At 39.5% G+C, this 23,172-nt stretch overlaps 1 protein-coding gene across 2 annotated transcripts in view; it reads left to right on the top strand.

The window, feature by feature from the left end:
- Positions 1–23,172, top strand: part of MACROD2 (mono-ADP ribosylhydrolase 2) — a 2,087,069-nt gene that overhangs the window by 1,969,431 nt on the left and 94,466 nt on the right. Inside the window, exons 12-13 of one of the 2 annotated variants that reach the window (XM_088026245.1) lie at positions 4,870–4,932; positions 9,345–9,413. In XM_088026245.1, coding sequence (XP_087882371.1) covers positions 4,870–4,932; positions 9,345–9,413 — 132 coding nt within the window. Of the gene's footprint in view, positions 1–4,869; positions 4,981–9,344; positions 9,414–23,172 lie in introns of both variants that reach the window. The other variant, XM_088026244.1, reaches the window with a different exon arrangement.

Raw genomic sequence — 23,172 nt, 5'->3', positions numbered from 1 at the left:
ATGTTTCCAAGGAGGGAATAGTGGGCTCTGGTGTCAGCTGACTCTCAAAACCCTGCTGCCACCACCTGCTAGCTATAGGATCTTAGGCAAATTACTTAATATCTCTGTGTCTCAGTTTCCTTATCCATGAAATGTGGATAATAATAATGCCAGGGGCGCCTGAGTGGCTCAGTAGGTTAAGCGTCTGCCTTCAGCTCAGGTCATGATCCCAGGGTCTGGGATTGAGTTCCACATCAGGCTCTCTGCTCAGTGGGGGGTCTGTTGCTCCCTCTGCCCCTTCCCCTGCTCATGCTCTCTCTCTCTCAAATAAATAAATAAAATCTTTAAAAATAATAATAATAATAATAATAATAATAATAAACTTATTGGGTTGCTATGAGAATTAAATTTTATGGTCTATGCAAAGTACTTAGACACTAAGCAGAACATAGCCAGTATCCAATAAATATTCGCTGGTAATAACTAGTATTACGCTGCTACTCACATTGCTGTATTAAATAAAACATAAGTATAACTGATGGAAGTGCCTACTTTTTGAGATCATTCCTCCCTTATATAAGCTAAAGTTATTTTTCATGTGTGTATATTCTAGAGATTTTGGGAATGTGTGAGATGAAAATGTTAGCCTGGTGGCAAAATATAAAATTAAAAACTGAATTATTTATAAATAAAAGAAGATTAGCTTTAAAAAAAAAAGTTGAGCCTTCCTGACCTGAGAAAAATAAATATACCATTTGTATTAATCAGCTGTTGTCATGATAATACTGTGTAACAAATGACCCCCAAATACGGTCCCTTACAACAAAAATATTTACATGCTCACAGGTTTGCAAGTTGACTATCATTCAGCTAACGTAGGCTGGGTTCTGCTGGGCAGTTCTGTTTCAAACTGTGACTTGCCTGGGCTTGGCTCCAGATCATACCTTGGGTTCAAGTCTGTTCCACGTATCTCTCAACCTTTTTAAACCAGTAGCTATAGGGCCATCTTCTTGTCATGGCAAATGTCAGGGGCACAGGCACCAAGTCCAATTATGCAGCACAGTTAAGTCTTTTGCTCATGATTTGTCCACTAGTATTTTACTCGCCAAATCAGGCAACTTGGTGAAATCTAACATCAGTGGGTTGGGATGGATTCTCTGCCCACAGTGGGAGAACACCAACCATACAATCCATTACAGGGAACTAAATAATTGGAACCAATAATCTAATCTGCAAACCACTGTATTTCAACGGCATATGCTTCGCGTATGCCTGGAAATGTCAGCACCTCTATAAGAAAGAGCATTAATACATGAACAGGTAGGGCATGTCAGGTTGTTTCCCCGGTAGCAGGGGTAGCAGGGATGGATTTGCTCGGATTCACTTCCCCTTTCTCTTCCCATGCACAGTTCACAAAAAGAACTACACCTATCAGGATAGCGACCTGTGGCTATGACATTGAGTTTGCCCTTGTACATCTCTTTTATATAGAAATGGATTACGTTCTTGTCATCATCCAACAAATGATGCATTCCTACTGCCTCCATGAATTCAGTTGACAGCAGGAGTCTCTTATTTTTATTTCTATAAAATTCCTGAAATATCCTTACATATAATACATGCTCAATAAATATAGGTTGAAAGAGTGAAGAGCAGAATACGAATACTGGAGAAACAAAAAATTATGCAACAACTAGAATGCTCACAGGTTACTGTGCTTTTTGGCATGAGAAAATAAAGTGTTATGTGACTCCCACTATGAATGCTATGGCAATTTATTATCTGAAATAAATATGAGATCTTAAAGTCATACTAACTATGAGAATTTAGCTTCTGCGTGACATTTTTTAAGCTAACAAAATTGCCTGTCACTTCCCCATATTTCTTTACATTTATTGTAAGACTTTTAAATCCCTTCTAAAAACCACAAGTTTATATTCACCACTCTACTTTTTATTGTTTATGGCCTTCCTGTGAAGATAGCCAGACAGACAAGGCTGATGAAAAGGAAAGCTTGTCCTTATCAAATAAATACTTACCAGTAACTGTGTAGTGGGATTTTTTTCCCTTCCAGTGGAAGACCACTGTCTCAGTAAAAACCCACTCATTTGAGGCATTTTAAATGGATGAAAAGTTATAAGCCAGCCAAAATGTCCTGAAAGAGTGAAATGAATGTTAATCCAATTGCCGGAGAATGCTTGCTTAGAAAGCGAGACTTCTACACTGGCTCCCCCTGCTGGCTCTGGGGATGCACTGTCTGGAGATGGATGAAAGCCAAGTACCTAAACCTTGTCATCTGAGGGCACTTTACTTAAAGGGCAAACCCAGCATTTTTCTGGAATGCACTTACTCAGTAATAAACATGCCAACTGTTTCTTGAGTTTCCTTCTTCAGGGAAAAAATACTGCAAGTGGATCCTGCAATCAAGGCTCAAAGTAGGAACCAAAATCATGCCGCTCGGGTGGCTGTGTTAGGGAGTGGGACAGCATGCATATGCATAGGGCTAAAAACCCAGGCGTGATACCTTAGGAAAACAGACTGGTTTTTATTGTTATAAAGCTGGACTTGGGGGTCTGACCAGAAATGTCCTTCTCATGCATTTCGAACTGCTAGAACCAACTCCTCACCTTCCTGTCACTTAATTGTTGTTTCTCTTTCCCTTCTTATCTTCCTCTCGCCACAAGAAGGCTTTTCACTCTACAGGAGATGTGGTAACCAGACTAATTTTAAAGGCAGCGTGTCACTGCGGACTTCAAGACTATTGTGAAATCTCAGTAAAAGACTGTCTGATGGGGGAGACAGAAAAGCTGGCAGATTTCTCTTGCTTGATTCTGGCTCCATTTGGTGGGAGGAAGGGGGGATAATACTGACCTATGTTTTTAGCACATGCGGTAGTATCCACTTAGCCTCATGAAGGGAGCAGGTGCAGCAAGGATGGCTGTTTCCTTCCCAGAGCAAAAGCCAATGCCTTCGTCTGCTTGGAGAACAAGAACAGAGCAAATGTCAAACCATTAAGCGGTACTGTAAATATGCCATTTAGAACTTCGGATGTAGGTAGCTGCTGAGCTGCCTCGGGTCTGCCTGTTAAAAGTTAGACTATATCCCCCAGGACAAATAGCACAGGTGTTGGGCAGAGGGAACTGTATACGTACTTATGTAGTCATTGGTAGCATTTCTTCCCTACTTCAGAATGCCACTCTTATATATCTATCATCTCTCTCTCTACTTGTGTCACTCTATTATAAACTTTTTCTTTCATTCAAGTCAATTCGAAATGTTTTCCCATCTGCAACTCTCTTTCAGTTCATTCTTTTTCAGATCCCTGGTGAAATGTTTCCCCCATTGCTTCTAAGGCTATTGTTTGAGACCTACTATTTGAGTCCTCCTCTAGGGAGGATTCCCCATACTCTTGCCTTTGGATTAAGAGCTGGTAGTAGTGGTAATGGATGGTGGGTCAAGGCCCTCAAGCAAAACAAGGTTAAGTGATCTGAGCCTGGTGATGGGTCAGGACTTTTCAAAGGGCTCAGCTGGGTGATTCTTCAGCTCCTTGTGGCATTGGCTGAGGTCATGGTTTGGCTGTGTGTGGAGGGCAGCTGGGCTGGGGGGGAAGGTGCAAAAGGACCCCCCCATGTGTCTAGCCCCTCGGTGCTTCATCACATGGCACTTCTCTCTTTCCATGTGCCTCTCTCGGGAGGCTAGCCTGAGCATCTCTACAACGTGGTGACTGGCTTCCCAGAGGGAGAAGGGAGAAGCTGCTAGTTCTCTGAGGCCTTGGCTTAGAAGTCCCAGAACATCATTTCCACATTTCATTGATCTAGTCACAGATTTGAGGAGAGGAGAGATAGATTCCACTTCTTGAGAGACAAAGGATCTGTGGCCATCTTTAACCCAGAGTAATATATGTCAGTCACTTCTGCTTCTCTGTTTTCTGTCCTTGACATGTTTTATGTTTTGTTCCTGTGTCTTAAAATTTTCCAGGGGCACCTGGGTGGCTCAGTCATTAAGCATCTGCCTTCGGCTCAGGTCTGATCCCAGGGTCCTGGGATCGAGCCCTGCATCGGGCTCTCTGCTCAGCAGGAAGCCTGCTTCTCCCTCTCCCACTCCCCCTGCTTGTGTTCCCTCTCTCACTGTGTCTCTCTCTGTCAAATAAATAAAATCTTTAAAAAAATTTTTTTTCCAAACAAGAAGAGATTTGGAAACTCTCTCAGCAATGAGGTAGAAAATCCTGCCTTTATTTGCCTTTGAAAAGTTTATTTTCTTCTACCCATCAACCCACCAGTATATATTACACATTTTAAGCCAAAAGAAAATGTTAACCAGTTTCTAGTATACAGCCATCACTGCACCTGCCCAGTGATTTGTTTTTCAAGGAGTTATGTACTATGGTGTACACTTGACCAACATAGTCTGTTCAAGACAAAATATTTCATAGCATAGATGTGTTAGACTGTCATGTGTAAGTTAGCTAAAAATAGATATTTTTTGCAACATATATCAAACAGGAAAAGAAGTCATAGAAACTTAATCAAGCATATTTACTTACACCGTGCATATTGCTTGAGTTGAGGGAGAAAAGCAGATTCGAATTAAGATCAGTACTGCATTTTGGGAAATGCTGTGCAAGGAGAGAAATGTTGTAGGAGTGCTGAGTGAATTTTGTTTAGTGTGGTGCAACATCTCATCAAGCAAATCAGGTGAGAAGGGACAAGTATAAATGCACCTATTTATGTAGGTAATTTCTCTGTTTCATGCCTCTGATTCATCTCTGCCTTGCTTTGGGAGTCATGCTACCTCGGTTACAATTAATTTCAGTGCTGCATATTAGCCCTAAAGAGATATTTCATAAATTGACTTGATGTATTTTTCCCCCCTCTGTGGTTTTCTTGAAAGATGAGAACGGTCCAGAGGAAAAACAAAGTACAGAAGAAATGGAAGGGCAGAGCCAAGAAGCAGGTGGGCTCAGATTTCTTTTGAGAAGTCTCCTAGGCCTCATCCACAGAGGTGAACAATAACTTTACTCAAATGTTTTTTTCTAGACATGTTATAGCTTTTCACCCGGTTGACTGCAGTACTCATTTAGGTGTCCCTCAGGAAGCCACCAATCCCACTGGAAGACAACGCTTCCAGTCATAAGGGTGCATTCTCATTCCTTATTCACTAATTCCATTTTTCTTCTGTGTAACAACACTTTGCTTAGAAATGCTCTAAGAACAATGGGCAGAGGTTGGAAATACCAACTCAGAGCTTGGCTACCTCAGGACAGGTCAAAATTAGCAGATTTAGTTTGGGGGAAAAAAATAAAAAGAAAAAGGTTTAAAGTAAATAAATTAGAGGCTTTCCCTCCATGAGGAGTAGAATGTTCTTTACTACTTTGCATTGAACTTTGGAAGAGCCGTGTTTCTGGTTGTTTCTTTATGTGTGGTAGGAGACAGTGTCATGGAACCTGGTTACCTCACAACCAGACCTAAAGTGAAATCCAAAGCCTTCCTGACATCTCCTCTGTTCCCTAAGAACAGATGTGTTCATTGGATGTTTATAGATTCTCTACTGTAGATTCTGAGTGGAATAGCTTTAAGTGAAGTAGCAGTTAAGACTCAGAAGAGTCTTTAGCTTCTCATCTCTTCTTACCATTTGTAAACGTGTCCTCAGGCACCCTCTCCTTTAAAAGGCCGATAGGCACAGTTATGCTGTTATCAACACCACCACCCAAATCAAAATATCCTTCTTTCCTTTAGTCTCCAAGTCCTAATGAGCCCCACAGAGGGGCGTTTTTGAAACAGTGGGCTCCGTCTGATGTGTGTCAGTCACGTCCTGGGCAATATGCTGAGCTCTTGGAAATCAACCAGGTAGTGTGATAAGTTTTTCACTGAAAACTTCCTACATTATCCTTGGAACTTTTGCTAGAGAACTGGAATCTTTTATTATTAACCTGGAAGATGGAATTGAAGAAGGCCAATCAGAGAAAGCACTGAAGCAAAGCAGCAAGGACCTTGTGTAGCTGCCGCTGGGTCAGCTGGCTCCCTTGGCTGAAACGTAGTCCTTGCAATGAAATGAATTTCTGATACAGCCGACTGTTGTTATCCGCCCCCCCACCCCACCCCAGCTCCCGACCCACACATCATTATGCACCGTGGAAGATGAGTCTTATGTGAGAAGCTGTCACTGTTTTCACTGTTTGCCACTGACAAGTATTAGTCAACTAACTGCTGACAGCTGAGGCCATTCTCTGAATGATGAGATTTCACAGGTTTTATTCCCTCACTGTTCTGTCCCCAACTATCTTTATGAGCATAGATTTTTTTTCCCACCCTTGTTCACATACACACACACACACGCACACATGGGCACACATCTGCCTGTGTTTTGTTTATTCATCCTTTTTTAGCTAGTAAGTTGAGAACAGGTGGTTTCTTTTTGGATTTGGGATCACCTGTCAGCAGAGAGTGGTGGGGCTTCAGTCCTCTTCTGCACCCCTTGGATTGATAGCATTATCATTGCAATATGTTTACCTCTCAAGGTGAAGAATAGTCCTAAATGCACCCCTGAGGGGCTCCTCTTCCTCTTCCAAGTGAGCCCACTGGCTGGCCCAAGTCATAGCAGGATTCATCTCTGATCTGGTCTGTTGTCAATATACATGGTTATATCACTCTGGCTCATTTCATAGCCTCCTTAGTCCAAGTGCAGAAAAATCAAAGATGAGGTCCTGGTCAATAAAGCCCTTTTGACCTACTGTTGTTCTTTCAAATTATAAATACCTCCTTTACCTTCAATATGATTTCCAACTTCAGTTTTGATTATGTAACTGCAGGCCTCTTACACATCATGAAAAACACACAATCTCTAGCCAGCACAGTTCTGACTGCTGTCACGATCAAATCAAATTGAAGTTGTAGATAATATTCCTCAAATAGTCATTTTTTATTATTATTATGTTCAATTAGCCAGCACATAGTACATCATTAGTTTCAAATAATCATTTCACCAATACATATCAAGGGTCTATGTAACTCAGGCACTGTTCTGGGCCCTGGGATACAACAGAAAACCATAAAGACAATATCCCTGCCTCCTTGAAGCTTATATTCTGGTGGGGTTGGCAGTGGGGGGGGTGAAATTCAGAAATAAACAATAAACAAAAACACACAAGATGGTGATAAAAGCCTTGTGGAGAAATGAAGTAGGTAGAAGGAACACTGAGGAGGCAACTTTCCACTGGCTGGATTTGGGAAGGACTCCCTGAGGAAGGGATATTAAATGAAATCTCAATGAGGATCTCCTCACCAGTGGTAGAGCATTCTAGATGGAGGGACCAGATGATGCAAATGCCTCAAGACCAATTTTAGCATGTTGGAGAAAGAAGGTCAGAGTGGCTGGAGCATGATGCGTTAGGCGGAACATGATGTAAGATTTGGTTAAAAAAAATCATAGGACCAGATAATGTCTGACTGTATAATATTTGATTTTATTAGAACTACAAAGAGAAGCCAGTGGAAGTTTTGAAGTTTAACAAGCTCAGTTTGCCTGTGAGTAAAAGTGGGTCACAAGAACCAGAGACCAGTTAGAAGGCTATAGCAGGAAGAAATGATGGCAGTTTCTGGCAGTGGAGATAAAATGGATTGATGTGTCATATTCCAGACATAAAGATAACAGGATGTGCTGATGGATTTGGATATAGGGTATGGGGGAAAGAGGAATCCAGGATAACTCCCAGATTTTTAGCATCAGGAACTTTGTGGATGATGGGGCCACTTGCTAATATTTGGAAGACTGGCCACCAGGCATAGTTTTTGTTGAGAAAGTTAATAGTTCAGTTTATTCCATGGTAAATTTGGCCATATGGGATGTCAAGAAGCTAGCTAGTTAGGTAGATTAGATGATGATTCTGGAGAGATGTTGACTGAGAAACAGGTTTGAGATTCACGTGACATGTAAATGAGGTTTAAAATCGTGCTTCTGAAAAAAAATAAAACCATGGTTCTGGGTGAGATTCACTAGAAAGAGCATGTAAATAAAGAAAACAATGGGCGTGAGACACCAAGACATCCAGGTAGGCAGCAAAAGAATAAAGAAAGTGTTTCAGAAAGAACAGAGTTAAGACTCTGTGAAATACTACTGAGAAATCAACTAAGATGAGAAAAGAGAAATGACCATTGGATTTGGCAAAGGGAAGTCATTGGCATCTTCCCTCAGAGAATTCTTGGAGGGGTACTAGAGCCAATGGAGTGGGTTATGGAGAGAGTATGAAGTGAGGAAGTACAGAACAATAACTCAGACAGCCCTTTTAGGGAGTTGTATTGTGAAAGGAAGGGCAAATGGGAAGATGTAACACCAGGGGAAGGTTAATAGTCTTTTGTTTGTTTTTTTTTTCTTTTTATAGGAGATTATTGCCTACCAAAAGAAAGTGATTTATCCTCTCCAATTATTCCCCTACTAAAAATTTTATTCTCTCTTCCAATAGAGACATGACCTGCAAGTAATAGTCATAAGCATTAAGAATGAAAGAGATGCTAGAAAATATGCAGTTTGTCTTCAAATGTTAATTGTCATGGGTGTGTGAGTTCTCTTGAGTTCCATAACCTTGTTACTACATGAAGAATGTATATTCCTTTTCAATCCCTTCTTCAGTTGTCAAATATTAACCGTTCCAAATGATTTTGATAATCCTTCATATATTAAATCTACTATTTTAATGTTAGTTAATCATCTATTATCTTGGAAGCTAGATATGAGTGGAGTCATTGTGGTGCCTATGATACTGAGAGAAAAGATCAACTCTGATGAGGTTCATTGCCATTGTGAGGGGGAAAGGGACCTCCAAGTTCCTTAGCCCCTACTCTGTGTTTGGGTGATGTGAAATCTCCAAATGGCTTTTGGTGCTTTCCTACAAATGATCCCTTCCTCCTGGGCCTCCGCGCTGACAGCCATCAGACACGCTCCCTGCAGTTTGACAGCCTGGCATAACAGAGCAGAAGTGCTGTGCTAAGGAAAACCAGACTTTAAAAACACACACATAAAAGCACTTTGTAGAAACTTGCAAGGATATGCTTCACAATCATTCACTAAAAGAAATGTACCATTCTTCTAGAGGTGGGGAAAAAGCAAAATGCCAAAGCGAAATAGGACCAACAAATAGTATTCTTCACCAAAAAATAGTTTGTTGTCATTGGGCTCTGGTTTAACGGATCCTGTCCATTAATTATAAAAGAGAGTCACAAACCCTAAACCGTTCAAAGACCACTCCATGTATTAGAGCATTAAACAGGTTCATACTTCCTTGGTGGAGTGGAGAGAGACATGACACAGGCAGGGAAACTCCATTTTGACAGTATTAACTCTGAGGCAGTGTTTCTCTTTCTGCTCTGTAGACGGTGTCAGTGCTGCAACTGGGCCCCGCCCTGCTTCAGAAGAGGCCATTGAAGTCTGTAAAGATGAAGGTATGAGACCACTTACTACATCTAAAACTCACAAACTCATAGAAGACCATTTGATTTTTGTTTATATGGGAAAATGAAGCAGTGAGCAAATCTATCTAATTCTCTTTAAGCACCTCTATTTCCAACCCAATCAAATATTATGCCCACTCTGTTTTATTCCGTATCTGCCCTTTCAGAATTTATATATACGCTTATATTTGTTCCTCTGAAAAGTAACTGTTTATTAAGTAAGAAAAGTAATCAAAGAAATTATGTTCAAGGAAGATTGCTTATTTGAAACACCAAAATTAGGCAGTTCTGCTGTTTACAAGTACTCATTAGGAATAAGTTCAAAGGAGTGGCATTTGGGAACCACCTACCAGGGGGCTCCATTATCCAGACATAACAAGAAAGAAAAAATGTTAAAAGGAATCTACAGAAATAAATCTTTGGCGGGAGCATCATCCCTCACTCTATGAACAGTTACTATGAGAAAATGTTGCAGAAGCAGGTATACCCAGAAGAAGAAAAAAGTAAAGAAAAATCGTATTTAGGTTCTAGGAAAAAAATTTGAGGGAGAAATAGTGGGGACATTCATGTGCAGCTGATAGAGTTAAAAAAATTATCTGAAGGAAAATGTAATAGTCCTTTCTTTTCTTTCATTCACCCTGATTAACTGTCCCCAAACAAAAAGGTAATATTATTTTATATCTGTCATTGGTAGCTATTAAAAACCACTCTATAGACTAGATTGTTATTTATGCAAATGGACAGCTGGTAAACCCATGCTATCTACTTGGAACTTTTAGATAAATATGCTGAATGCATTTGTTTCAGTTTGGAGTGATATGAAAATAGATCTATACTTGACATCGATACTTGCTATTCCTTGAATCAGTATTAAGAAAATCAAAGTTGTTTTACAATTTTAATACTCAGCTGTTTGCATAATTCATTTCATTTCGTGTTGTCTGGTAAGTGGGTTTTCCTAAATGAGGTGTCCTGCGTAATGAGAGTAGTTGCTAACATTGTGAACTCTGGGGCTAGATGGCTAAAGCTTAAATCCTGTCGCTGCCACTCAAAATTGATGTAACCTTTGACAAGTAACTCAAGGAATTAACAAGTAATGACAGGTAATTAACCTCTTTATGCTTTAGTCTTCTCCTCTGTGGAGTGAAGACAATAATAGTATCTACCTCAAAAAATACCATATACATGTCAATTGCTCTAACTTTTCACCTGGCACGTGTACAGATTGGGCTCCCCAAAGACAAACTCTGTGATGGAGATTAGGAAACAAACATTTATTAGGGAGAGCTCTGATTCCAAGAGCCTTTCCACCTGTGAAAGAGAAAGGGTCAAAGCAGAACTGGATAGAGAGGGAAGTTGAGCTGAAAGGCATTATCAACAGAGGCCACAGCTAGCTGAAGATAGCATAACCCTTCTGAGATGTCTCATCTGGGTGAAAGAGTCAGGTCAGTAAGACCTTCCATTGATAAGTCACCTGATACTGGGTGCCTTGCGAAGGGGTTTGCCTTCGGTGAGGCAGAGGTCTTCCACTGAGGTAATCCTGGAAGCCAGAGATGAATGAGGGCTGCCTACACCTGGGATAATAAATTCTTCATTCCTATAGGGGGAACTGGGTTGCCCAACAAGCATATACCATGCTATAATTTTCAGTCGTCCTTTTTTTGATCATTGCACTTTTTAAATGAATCCCATAGCACTTCCTTTCATATTACTCAGATATGTGTTCTTACATCCCTGGTTTTAAAGCCATTTGGTATATCTAAAAATGTAGTAATGTAGATATCCACATAGGTTCTGATAAGAAACACCAGGTCATCTTAGAGAGAGAAATAAACCTGACTCAGTCTCAGTGGAAAGACAGAAAGTGGTGTTCATTTTAGGCAAATAATTTTGGACATTCCAGTCATTTAGCTTGTGATAAAAAAATTTTAATGTCATGAAGTTGAATGGCAGAGTTTAGGAAACAAGAGATAATCTAATTTAAGTACTTCAAGCTGAGATTTTTCCTGTTGAGCTGTTTGGTTTAGAGATATTACACCTTTATAGAAACACACACAAACAAACTGTTTGTGATGTTTCTCGATGCTTTTAGGATCTCACACCATTAATTGCTCATGCCATGATCAATTTCTCAGAATACTTTTTTTTTTACATAAAACTTTTAATGGTGCTGACTCCAACAAGTTCTGTCACATATCACAAATGCAATTCCCTAGTAAAATTAAATGTGAATTTTAAGGATTTTACTGGAATAATTGTTAGTATCTATTAACCTCTTGATCTTGGGGAAGGAAAAGTGTTTTCAAGTCCACATTAACATATAATCCAGTTTCAATTAAAAATAGAACATATAAGATAGGATTTTTGCCTCTTCCTTCTGAAATAGCATACACACGAGAACACTGTTTTTGATTATCAGTCAGTACAAAGCTTAGACCAAGTGTCTAATGCATGTGTAACTGGCATCTTGACTGACATATACATAGCTTAGAACAAAAAAGAAATGAATTTGCCATTGAAATCCTCCAAGACTGAGATCAAGTTGAGATTAGAAGGCAGTCACATGTGTTGAGGATTCATTTCAAGCATTAGCCATTATTAGCTTTCATGCAGAAATATATCTCCTCCTTGGTGACACCGGGACTATTTATGAGCTCTGCAGTTATAAGATCGCTTATAAAACTGCTTATTACACTCTCCAGTTTAAGTAGCAGAACATTTTTGCTGACCAAAGACCTGAAGGAGCCCTTGTTTCTTGTTTTTGCTTCCAGACTTTGATCTTGACCCAGCATCTTCTTGAGTTTTGGAATTGCTGATATTATGGACTGAACTTCATTCTCTCTCTCTCTCTCCCTTCAAAATAATTCCCAAAGATTTTGAGACTCACCAGTTATTTCTCACTTTACTTGTTGATTGGCTAGATTTACATGTATAACTTTGGTTCTCCCAGGAAATTAGTGTCTTCTAAACTGCGAGGACTGAAAACAAGCCAACAAAGAGTGAAACGGCTAATGTCACTTGGCTTGGGCTGTTAGGTTTTTAAAAAATTAAAATAGCTATGTGAAAGTTGAAGAATTTCAAGAGGAAATGTCTTCTGGGGAGTCTTCTGTGCCAGCGATTTTGTTCAAATGTTCTAGACATATTTCCCACTGAGTACCGAGAATGGATGCTTATTGCCCATTTACCCCACATAACTGCAAACAATGCACACTGCTAACTGAAGGAGGTACAGCTGATTGTCTGTTGGATCAAGAGCTAGATTGTGCACTACAGACTGAAGGCACCTGTTCTCAATGACTCATTACAGACCTCGGGTGGGCAGGTGTTGAGTTGGGAGGCTGAGATGTGAGAAGGAGGAATGTTGATGAATAATTCATCCACAGGGTGGGTACATGCCAAGGATGCTGCAGCAGGGACTGAATTGAAATGAACTCCAAGGTAAAGCTGGCCTGAGAAAATATCTGTAGGTTCATAGGAGTTCTGAAGTTATTTAAAAAATAGGCATGCACTTATCTATTGAGGGATTTCTTTCTCTACTGGTAAAGATACTCTATTTATTTAATGGTGTTTTTACTTTTTAAAAACAAACCTAAGAGTACAAATGTTAGGGTTTGTAAACCAACAAATGAAGAGGCATTCAGATGAAGGGGAGTATAAACACAGGAGTAAAATTTATGCCAGGAATATCAAGTGCTCTGGTTAAAACTGCTGCAAAGTTTTTATTTTTATTATTATTATTATTATCTCTATTATTTAAAATATAGTCATTCTCCTTAATTCAAGGAGAACTCTCTGTTCTAGTTGTCTCAACACTCTTAACAGCTCATCCTGACTCACAGCCAAGGCCAAGGCACTTTCCTGGAGGAAAAAAAAAAAAATGTGCTGTTTCAACACATCCCAATTCTCCTGTCTTATTATTTAATCAGTACCTAATTTGAATTTGAAGGTCAACTAGACCAAATCATATGCTCATTAATATTAAAAGAAAAATCAATTAATACTCAGGTGCATGCACACCCGAGCTTGTATTCCTTTGGAGCTCTGTAAGTCACATCATTGCTGTTTTGGTGTTAAGAAGTGCGATGTCACCTGGCAAAGGATTTCTTAACCCTTAAACTGGTGGCAGACCCCCTAGATGTGACAATTTCTGTAGAATAAGAGCAAAGCTAAAACAGGAGTCAGCCCTGCAAGGAGAACAAAAGAGAAAGGATGAAGTTATGTGTGAGGAAGCAGATTCGGGCATGTGCAAGAGATGAGAATACATGGTCCCAACCATCGGTTCCCTGTAAGTCTGGCCAAATGATGTTGGCTCCCAATGCCTCTGACCATGTTTCTCTTCCTTGTCTAAATCGTTGCAGAGAAAGAAAACATAATTGTTGCAGAGAAAGAAAACATTGTACCACCTATGAAATTCCTCTCAGACTTCTCTGCAGTCTACTTTTTTTCAGTCTTTTTTCTATTCTTGGTGTCTATTATCCCGCTACTAAGGCTCCTCACCACTACTCACCAGGGTGGGACAAAGCTGTCCCACGTCCTGGATCTGCATTGGTAAAGTGTCTGGATACACTGTAACACCCAAGTTATCACTCTTGGATTTTAAGAGTCTGAAGTGTGGAAATCAAAGTCACTGCTCTCTGGTACCTCAGTGAAGGGGAAAGAACTAAGATGTATGGAGTGCCTCTGGCACTCAATGTTTTACATTTATGTACAATATATTCTTCATTTCACAAAAGGGTAACCTAGGACTCATAAGCAAGAGAAAAAGGTGTATGTGTGTAGCAGGGGACAGGAGAACAACTTTATTATTGTTTACTCCCAGCTGATATTTAAGTGATATTTACATTTAGATAATCCCCCCAAAGATAGTATTTTATTCTATTTTTAATATAACAATTATTTATTTTTTCTGCCTATAAGAATAATATGTATTTATTGTAAAATATTTTAAAACTCAGGAAAATATAAAAGGGAAAAACCTATGATCCTTTTCTCTTTAAGGAGTAAATAATGAAAAAATGTCCTCATTCTGATTTTTTAGTTAACAGTGCACCATGAATATTTTCCCGTGTCTTTAAATATTCCTCAAAGGCATGATTTTTATTGAAGGCATAATATTTTATCATATGGTTGTCTGACAATTTACATAGCCAGTGTTCTAATGTTAGATTATTTTGTTATTTACAGTTTTCTATTATAAATAATAAGGAAATGCAGTGCATACATTTTAAATAAATCTCTGTGTATTTCTATGATCAGTTCCTCAAGATAAATTCCTGATTTTTTTTTTATTTACTAGGGAAAAGGTTAAAATATTTTTATTGCTTACATTTATTTTCTTATTTTAACAGTAATGGGTGTTTATTATATGAAAAAAAAAGCAAAAGAAGAAATGAAAAATATCATCCATAATCTCAATCCCAGAAATAAACATATAATATGCTGGTATATAATCTTTCAGTCTGTTTCTAGAGTGCTGTAGATAGATAGATAGATAGATAGATAAATAGATAGATAGATTTTTAGGGTATTATTTATATATTTCAGAGAGAGAGCTAGCACAAGCAGGGGGAGAAAGGGGAGAGAGAGGGAAGGAAAGAATCCCAAGCAGACTCCATGCTGAGCCCAATGCTGGGCTAGATCTCATGACCTTGAGATCATGACCTGAGCCGAAACCAAGAGCCAGAAGCTCAACGGACTGAACCACCCCGGTGCCTGAAACTGTCTTTTAAATATAACATAGATTGTAAAATTATCTCCATGTCTTTTAATAGTCTAATATCACTTAATTGTACATTTCAATAAATGAATGTTTGTAAGTTACTTATCCTTCTCCATTTGAATCATTTCTTTCTTTTCAGTTTTAAATTCTGTACTGGCCAGGAATGTTCTTTAACTTTGTAAATGTTCATGATCATTTCTGTTTAAAAAAGAATCCAGTATATGGAAATGCATGCACATCTTTGTCTTTTCTACAATGAATAGAGTTTATTCCTCTTTTGATTCTTTAAATAATGTATATTCATTGTAAAAAATTCAAATCATGAAAGGCAGGAATAGAATTTTTAAAATATAAGTAATCACAGCACCCTGAGATTACTACCACTCACATTTTGAGGACCGTCCATCCTTTCATGCATCATTCACACAAAATTTTACATAAGTTGATCATATAATGTGTGATTTTAATGCAATTTCCCCTTTTTTATTGTTTGCTTACTTCCCACCTTCCAGTTATTCAGTGAGCAAAATATACTGATTAAGTAGATTTAAGTATATTCTTTTATCCCAACTTCTGGAGTCCAGATTCCAGCTCTACCATGACCTGTCTGACTTTGGGCAAGTTCTTTATTCTCTGTACCTCAGTTTCCTCATCAGGAAATTAGTAATGAAAATAACACCTTTATCACAGGATATTGAACATTAAAGTGAGGCAATCCATTTACACATGTCAAGAGTGCCTGATACACAGTAGGAAGCTCAAAATTTCTATCATGGTATATATATATATATATATATATATATACTACTTTTATAAGTATTATATCACATTTTACACACTTTTCTGAATCTGGTTTTGTTTCAAGCAGCAAAATTTTATAGAAATCCCTCTGGGACATTTTGTGTAGACCTAATTCATCCATCTTAAAGCTCCTATGATACTCCATAGCTTGGAAATACTATAATTTATTCACCCATTCTTCTGTGATAAGCAAGCACTTTCTTCCCATTTTAATTGCCATGCAGACATTGCTACATAGATGTCTTTGCCCATATATCCTTATAAGCAGTGCTTTTAGTTGTATAAGATTCCAAGAGTGTGAGTTCTGCTTTAGAGGAGTATGCGTTTTTTTTTTTAATTTTTTTATTTTTATTTTAATCACCATACATTACATCATTAGTTTTGGATGTAGTGTTCCATGATTCCTTGTTTGTGCATAACACCCAGTGCTCCACACAGAATGTGCCCTTTTTAATACCCATAACCAGGCTAACCCATACCCCTACCCCCCTCCCCTCTAGAACCCTCAGTTTGTTTTTCAGAGTCCATCGTCTCTCATGGTTCGTCTCCCCCTCTAACTTACTCCCCTTCATTCTTCCCCTCCTGCTATCTTCTTCTTCTTTTTTTTTCTTAACATATATTGCATTATTTGTTTCAGAAGTACAGATCTGTGATTCAACAGTCTTGCACAATTCACAGCGCTCACCATAGCACATACCCTCCCCAATGTCTATCACCCAGCCACCCCATCCCTCCCACCCCACACCACTCCAGCAACCCTCAATTTGTTTCCTGAGATTAAGAATTCCTCATATCAGTGAGGTCATATGATACATGTCTTTCTCTGATTGACTTATTTCACTTAGCATAACACCCTCCAGTTCCATCCATGTCGTTGCAAAAGGCAAAATCTCATTCCTTTAGATGGCTGCATAATATTCCATTGTGGATGTATACCACTTCTTCTTTATTCATTCATCTGTCGATGGACATCTTGGCTCTTTCCACAGTTTGGCTATTGTGGACATTGCTGCTATAAACATTGGGGTGCACATACCCCTTCAGATCCCTACATTTGTATCCTTGTGGTAAATACCCAGTAGTGCAATTGCTGGATCGTATGGTAGCTCTATTTTCAACTGTTTGAGGAACCTCCATACTGTTTTCCAGAGTGGTTGCACCAGCTTGCATTCCCACCAACAGTGTAGGAGGGTTCCCCTTTCTCTGCAACCCCGCCAAATCTCTCGTTTCCTGACTTGTTAATTTTAGCTATTCTGACTGGTGTGAGGTGGTTTCTCACTGAGGTTTTGATTTGGATTTCCCTGATGCCGAGCTATGTTGAGCACTTTTTCATGTGTCTGTTGGCCATTTGGATGTCTTCTTTGGAAAAATGTCTGTTCCTGTCTTCTGCCCATTTCTTGATTGGATTATTTGTTCTTTGGGTGTTGAGTTTGATAAGTTCTTTATAGATTTTGGATACTAGCCCTTTATCTGGTATGTCATTTGCAAATATTTTCTCCCATTCTGTCCGTTGTCTTTTGGTTTTGTGGACTGTTTCTTTTGGTGTGCGAAAGCTTTTTATCTTGATGAAATCCCAATTGTTCATTTTTGCCCTTCCTTCCCTTGCCTTTGGCGATGTTTCTAGGAAGAAGTTGCTGTGGCTGAGGTCGAAGAGGGTGCTACCTGTATTCTCCTTTAGGATTTTGATGGACTCCTGTCTCACGTTTAGGTCTTTCAACCATTTGGAGTCTATTTTTGTGTGTGGTGTTAGGAAATGGTCCACTTTCATTCTTCTGCAGGTGGCTGTCCAATTTTCCCAACACCATTGGTTAAAGAGACTGTCTTTTCTCCATTGGACATTCTTTTCTGCTTTGTCAAAGATTAGTTGACCATAGAGTTGAGGGTTCATTTCTGGGCTCTCTATTCTGTTCCACTGATCTATGTGTCTCTTTTTGTGCCAGTACCATACTGTCTTGATGATGACAGCTTTGTAATAGAGCTGGAAGTCCAGAATTGTGATGCCACCGGCTTTGCTTTTGTTTTTCAACATTCCTCTGGCTATTCGGGGTCTTTTCTGGTTCCATACAAATTTTAGGATTTTTTGTTCCATTTCTTTGAAAAAAGTGGATGGTATTTTGATGGGGATTGCATTGAATGTGTAGATTGTTCTAGGTAGCATGGACATCTTCACAATGTTTGTTCTTCCGATCCATGAGCATGGAACGTTTTTCCATTTCTTTGTGTCTTCTTCAATTTCTTTCATGAGTATTTTATAGTTTTCTGAGTACAGATCCTTTGCCTCTTTGGTTAGATTTATTCCTAGGTATCTTATGGTTTTAGGTGCAATTGTAAATGGGAGTGAGTCCTTGATTTGTCTCTCTTCTGTCTTGTTGTTGCTGTAGAGGAATGCCACTGATTTCTGTGCATTGATTTTATATCCTGCTACTTTACTGAATTCCTGTATGAGTTCTAGTAGTTTTGGGGTGGAGTCTTTTGGGTTTTCCACATAGAGTATCATATCATCTGCAAAGAGTGAGAGTTTGACCCCCTCTTTGCCAATTTGGATGCCTTTGATTTCTTTTTGTTGTCTGATGGCTGTGGCTAGGACTTTTAATACTATGTTGAATAGCAGTGGTGATAGTGGACATCCCTGCCGCGTTTCTGACCTTAGGGGAAAAGCTCTCAGCTTTTCCCCATTGAGAATGATATTCGTTGTAGGTTTTTCATAGATGGCTTTTATGATATTGAGGTATGTACCCTCTATCCCTATACTCTGAAGAGTTTTGATCAAGAAAGGATGCTGTACTTTGTCAAATGCTTTTTGTGCATCTATTGAGAGGATCATATGATTCTTGTTCTTTCTCTTGTTAATGTATTGTATCACGTTGATTGATTTGTGGATGTTGAACCAACCTTGCAGCCCAGGGATAAATCCCACTTGGTCGTGGTGAATAATCCTTTTAATGTACTGTTGGATCCAACTGGCTAGTATTTTGGTGAGAAATTTGCATCCAAGTTCATCAAGGATATTGGTCTGTAATACTCTTTTTTGATGGGGTCTTTGTCTGGTCTTGGTCAAGGTAATGGTGGCCTCATAAAATGAGTTTGGAAGTTTTCCTTCCATTTCTATTTTTTGGAACAGTTTCAGGAGAATACGTATTAATTCTTCTTTGAATGTTTGGTAGAATTCCCCTGGGAAGCCATCTGGCCCTGGGCTTTTGTTTGTTGGGAGATTTTTGATGACTGCTTCAATTATCTTAGTGGTTATAGGTCTGTTCAGGTTTTCTATTTCTTCCTGGTTCAATTTTGGTACTTGATACCTCTCTAGGAATGCACCCATTTCTTCCAGGTTATCTGATTTGCTGGCATAGTTGCTCATAATATGTTCTTATAATTGTATTTCTTTGGTGTTGGCTGTGATCTCCCCTCTTTCATTCATGATTTTGTTGATTTGGGTCATTTTTTCTTTTTGATAATTCTGGACAGGGGTTTATCAATCTTGTTAATTCTCTCAAAGAACCAGCTCCTAGTGTCATTGATCTGTTCTACTGTTCTGGTTTCTATTTCATTGATTTCTGCTCTGATCTTTAATATTTCTCTTCTTCTGCTGGGTTTAGGCTATATTTGCTGTTTTTTCTCTAGCTCCTTTAGTTATAGGGTTACGTTGTGTATTTGAGACCTTTCTTGTTTCTTGAGAAAGGCTTGTATTGCTATATACTTTCCTCTTAGGACTGCATTTGCTGTATCCCATAGATTTTGAACAGTTGTGTTTTCATTTTCATTGGTTTCCATGAATTTTTTTTAATTCTTCTTTAATTTTCTGGTTGACCCATTCGTTCTTTAGTAGGATGCTCTCTAGCCTCCATGTATTTGAGTTCTTTCCGACTTTCATCTTGTGACTGAGTTCTAGTTTCAAAGCATTGTGCTCTGAAAATATGCAGGGAATAATCCCAATCTTTTGGTACCGGTTGAGACCTGATTTGTGACCTAGGATGTGATCAATTCTGGAGAATGTTCCTGGGCACTAGAGAAGAATGTGTATTCCATTGCTTTGGGATGGAATGTTCTGAATATGTCTGTGAAGTCCATTTGGCCCAGTGTTTCCTTTAAAGTCTTTATTTCCTTGTTGATCTTTTGCTTAGATGATCTGTCCATTTCAGTCAGGGGGGTGTTAAAGTCCCCCACTATTATTGTATTGTTGTTGATGTGTTTCTTTGCCTTTGTTATTAATTGCCTTATATAATTGGTGCTCCCATGTTCGGGGCATAGATATTTACAATTGTTAGATCTTCTTGTTGGATAGACCCTTTAAATAGGATATAGTGTCCTTCCTCATCTCTTAATACAGTCTTTGTTTTAAAATCTAATTTGTCTGATAGAAGGATTGCCACCCCAGCTTTCTTTTGGTGTCCATTAGCATGGTAAATGGATTTCCACCCCCTCACTTTCAATCTGGGGGTGTCTTTGGGTCTAAAATGAGTCTCTTGCAGACAGCATATTGATGGGTCTTGTTTTTGAATCCAATCTGATAGCCTGTGTCTTTTGATTGGGGCAGTTAGCCCATTTACATTCAGGGTAACTATTGAAAGGTATGAATTTAGTGCCATTGTATTGCCTGTAAGGTGACTGTTACTGTATGTTGTCTGTGTTCCTTCTGATCTATGTTGCTTTTAGGCTCTCTCTTTGCTTAAAGGACCCCTTTCAATATTTCTTGGAGAGCTGGTTTCGTGTTTGCAAATTCCTTTAGTTTTTGTTTGTCCTGGAAGCTTTTTATCTCTCCTATTTTCAATGAGAGCCTAGCTGGATATAGTATTCTTGGCTGCATATTTTTCTTGTTTAGTGCTCTGAAGATATCATGCCAGTCCTTTCTGGCCTGCCAGGTCTCTGTGGATAGGTCTGTTGCCAATCTAATGTTTCTACCATTGTAGGTTACATATCTCTTCTCCTGAGCTGCTTTCAGGATTTTCTCTTTGTCTCTGAGACTCGTTAGTTTTACTATTAGATGTCGGGGCGTTGACCTATTTTTATTGATTTGAGAGGGGTTCTGTGTGCCTCCTGGATTTTGATGCCTGTTTCCTTCCCCAAATTAGGGAAGTTCTCTGCTATAATTTGCTCCAATATACCTTCTGGTCTCTCTCTCTTTCTTCTTCTTCTGGGATCCCAATTATTCTAATGTTGTTTCATCTTATCATATCGCTTATCTCTCGAATTCTGCCCTCGTGATTCTGTAGTTGTTGCTCTCTCTTTTTCTCAGCCTCTTTATTTTCCATCATTTGGTCTTCTATATCGCTGATTGTCTCTTCTGCCTCATTTATCCTAGCAGTTAGAGCCCCCATTTTTGATTGAACCTCATTAATAGCCTTTTCGATTTCGACTTGGTTAGATTTTAGTTCTTTTATTTCTCCAGAAAGGGTTTCTCTAATAACTTCCATGCTTTTTTCAAGCCCAGCTAGTATCTTTAAAGTCATGATTCTGAATTCTAGGTCCGACATCATACTAATGTCCGTATTGAGTAGGTCCCTGGCAGACGGTACTACCTCTTGTTCTTTTTGCTGAGGTGACTTTTTTCATCTTGTCATTTTGTCCAGAGGAGAATAGATGAATGAGAGAACAAAATACTAACAGGTTAACAACGTCCACAGCAAATATACTCTATACAAATCAGAAAAGACCTGAAACCAGGGGAAAAGAAAGGGAAAGAAAGAAAAAAGAAAGAGAAAAGAAAAAAAAGTAAAAGATAAAAACACACAAAAACAGAACAAAACAAAAGAAACAATATGATCAAATATGATCAGGCTAGTGCATAGATCAGTGCCACACACTAGATTGTGGGTGTATTTTGGTCTGTTAGAAAAAAGTGCCTCCTAAATTTTAAAGGAAGAAAGACTTATATATGTACAAAATAAGGGTTGATACAATGAAGGGATGGAAGATGACTGTAAAGATGAAAATTGTAAATGATTTTATAAAAGGAATTGATAAGAAGTTGTTTGAAGAAAGAAAGAAGATTTACAAAAGAAAAGAAAAGAAAAAAAAAGGGAGAGAATGTGATCACGCAGGAGACTACAACAAAGCCATACACTAGTGATTTAGGGTATATTTTATCTCAAAATTTTAAAGAGAGAACAACTTATATATATATGCCCAAAATAAGGGTAACTACTATGAAGGGATAAAATATGACTCTAAAAATGAAAAATAAAAAATGTTTTCTTAAAAAAGGATTAATAAGATGTTGGTTGAAAAGGGGAAAAAGAAAAATTCAAAAAAAAAAAAAACAGTTAAAAAAATTAACTTTGAAAAACTAATGAATCATGGTAAAAAAGCCATGAATTCTATGTGCAGTATTCCCCTAGGGCTGGAGTTCTCCCCTTCTCCTTGATCAGTAAACTTGGTCTTGTTTTGCTGGCTGTTCGTGCTGATCTTCTGGGGGAGGGGCCTGTTGGCGTGGTTCCCAAATGTCTTTGCTGGAGGCGGAATTGCCCCGCCCTTGTGGGTCCTGGCTAAGCAAGCTGCTGGTGTTTGCTCTCAGGAGCTTTTGTTCCCTGCAAGCTCTCGGTACAGCTTTGAAGGACCAGGGTGAAAATGGTGGCCTCCCAATCTTCCCCCGGAGGAGCCGAGAACTCAGGGCCCCGCTCCTCAGTGCACCCCCAGAGAAAAGCAGTCACTCCCGTCTCCCCGGCCTCCAGCCGCACTCAGTGCTCTCCCGGCCTGTGACCGAGCGTTTCTATCTCTGGCATCCGACCCTGTGTGGAGTCTCCAAACCCAGCAGATCCCTGTGGTGCACTCCCGCGCCGCTCCTCCTGGGGGAGGAAGGGGAGTCTCCCTGGATCTGCTGCTTGTTGGGTCCCTGCTGGAGGAGCAGTGGCCCAACTGGGCCACGGATCACAGTTTATGGCAACCCCGGGCTGAGAGCTAGCTCCTCAGTTCCGTCTCTGCAGCCGGCTTCCCCACCCCGATCCTGGGAGCTCTGCTGCACTCAGGCACCCCCAGTCTTTCTGTGACCCCGAGGGTCCTGAGACCACACTGTCCCGCAAAGGTTCCACCCCCCTCTTAGCCACTGGAGCGATGTCCCTCAGCAGAGCCGGCTTCTAAAAGTTCCGATTTTGTGCTCCGCGGCTCTATCACTTGCCAGAAGCAGCCGACGGAGGCCCCCTCCCCCGCCGTCTATCCTCCCGAATATCGCCTCGGATTCACTTTTCCGCATGTCCTACCTTCCAGTAAGTGGTCGCTTCTCTGTTCAGACAGTTG

Source organism: Eumetopias jubatus, unplaced genomic scaffold, assembly GCF_037043125.1.
Source record: "Eumetopias jubatus isolate StellerSeaLion01/CBP00866 unplaced genomic scaffold, mEumJub1_p1.0 scaffold_9, whole genome shotgun sequence".
In the NCBI taxonomy this organism is placed as follows: Eukaryota; Metazoa; Chordata; class Mammalia; order Carnivora; family Otariidae; genus Eumetopias; species Eumetopias jubatus.
Note: the sequence above shows the minus strand (reverse complement) of the source record. Positions and strands in the feature narration are given on the sequence as shown.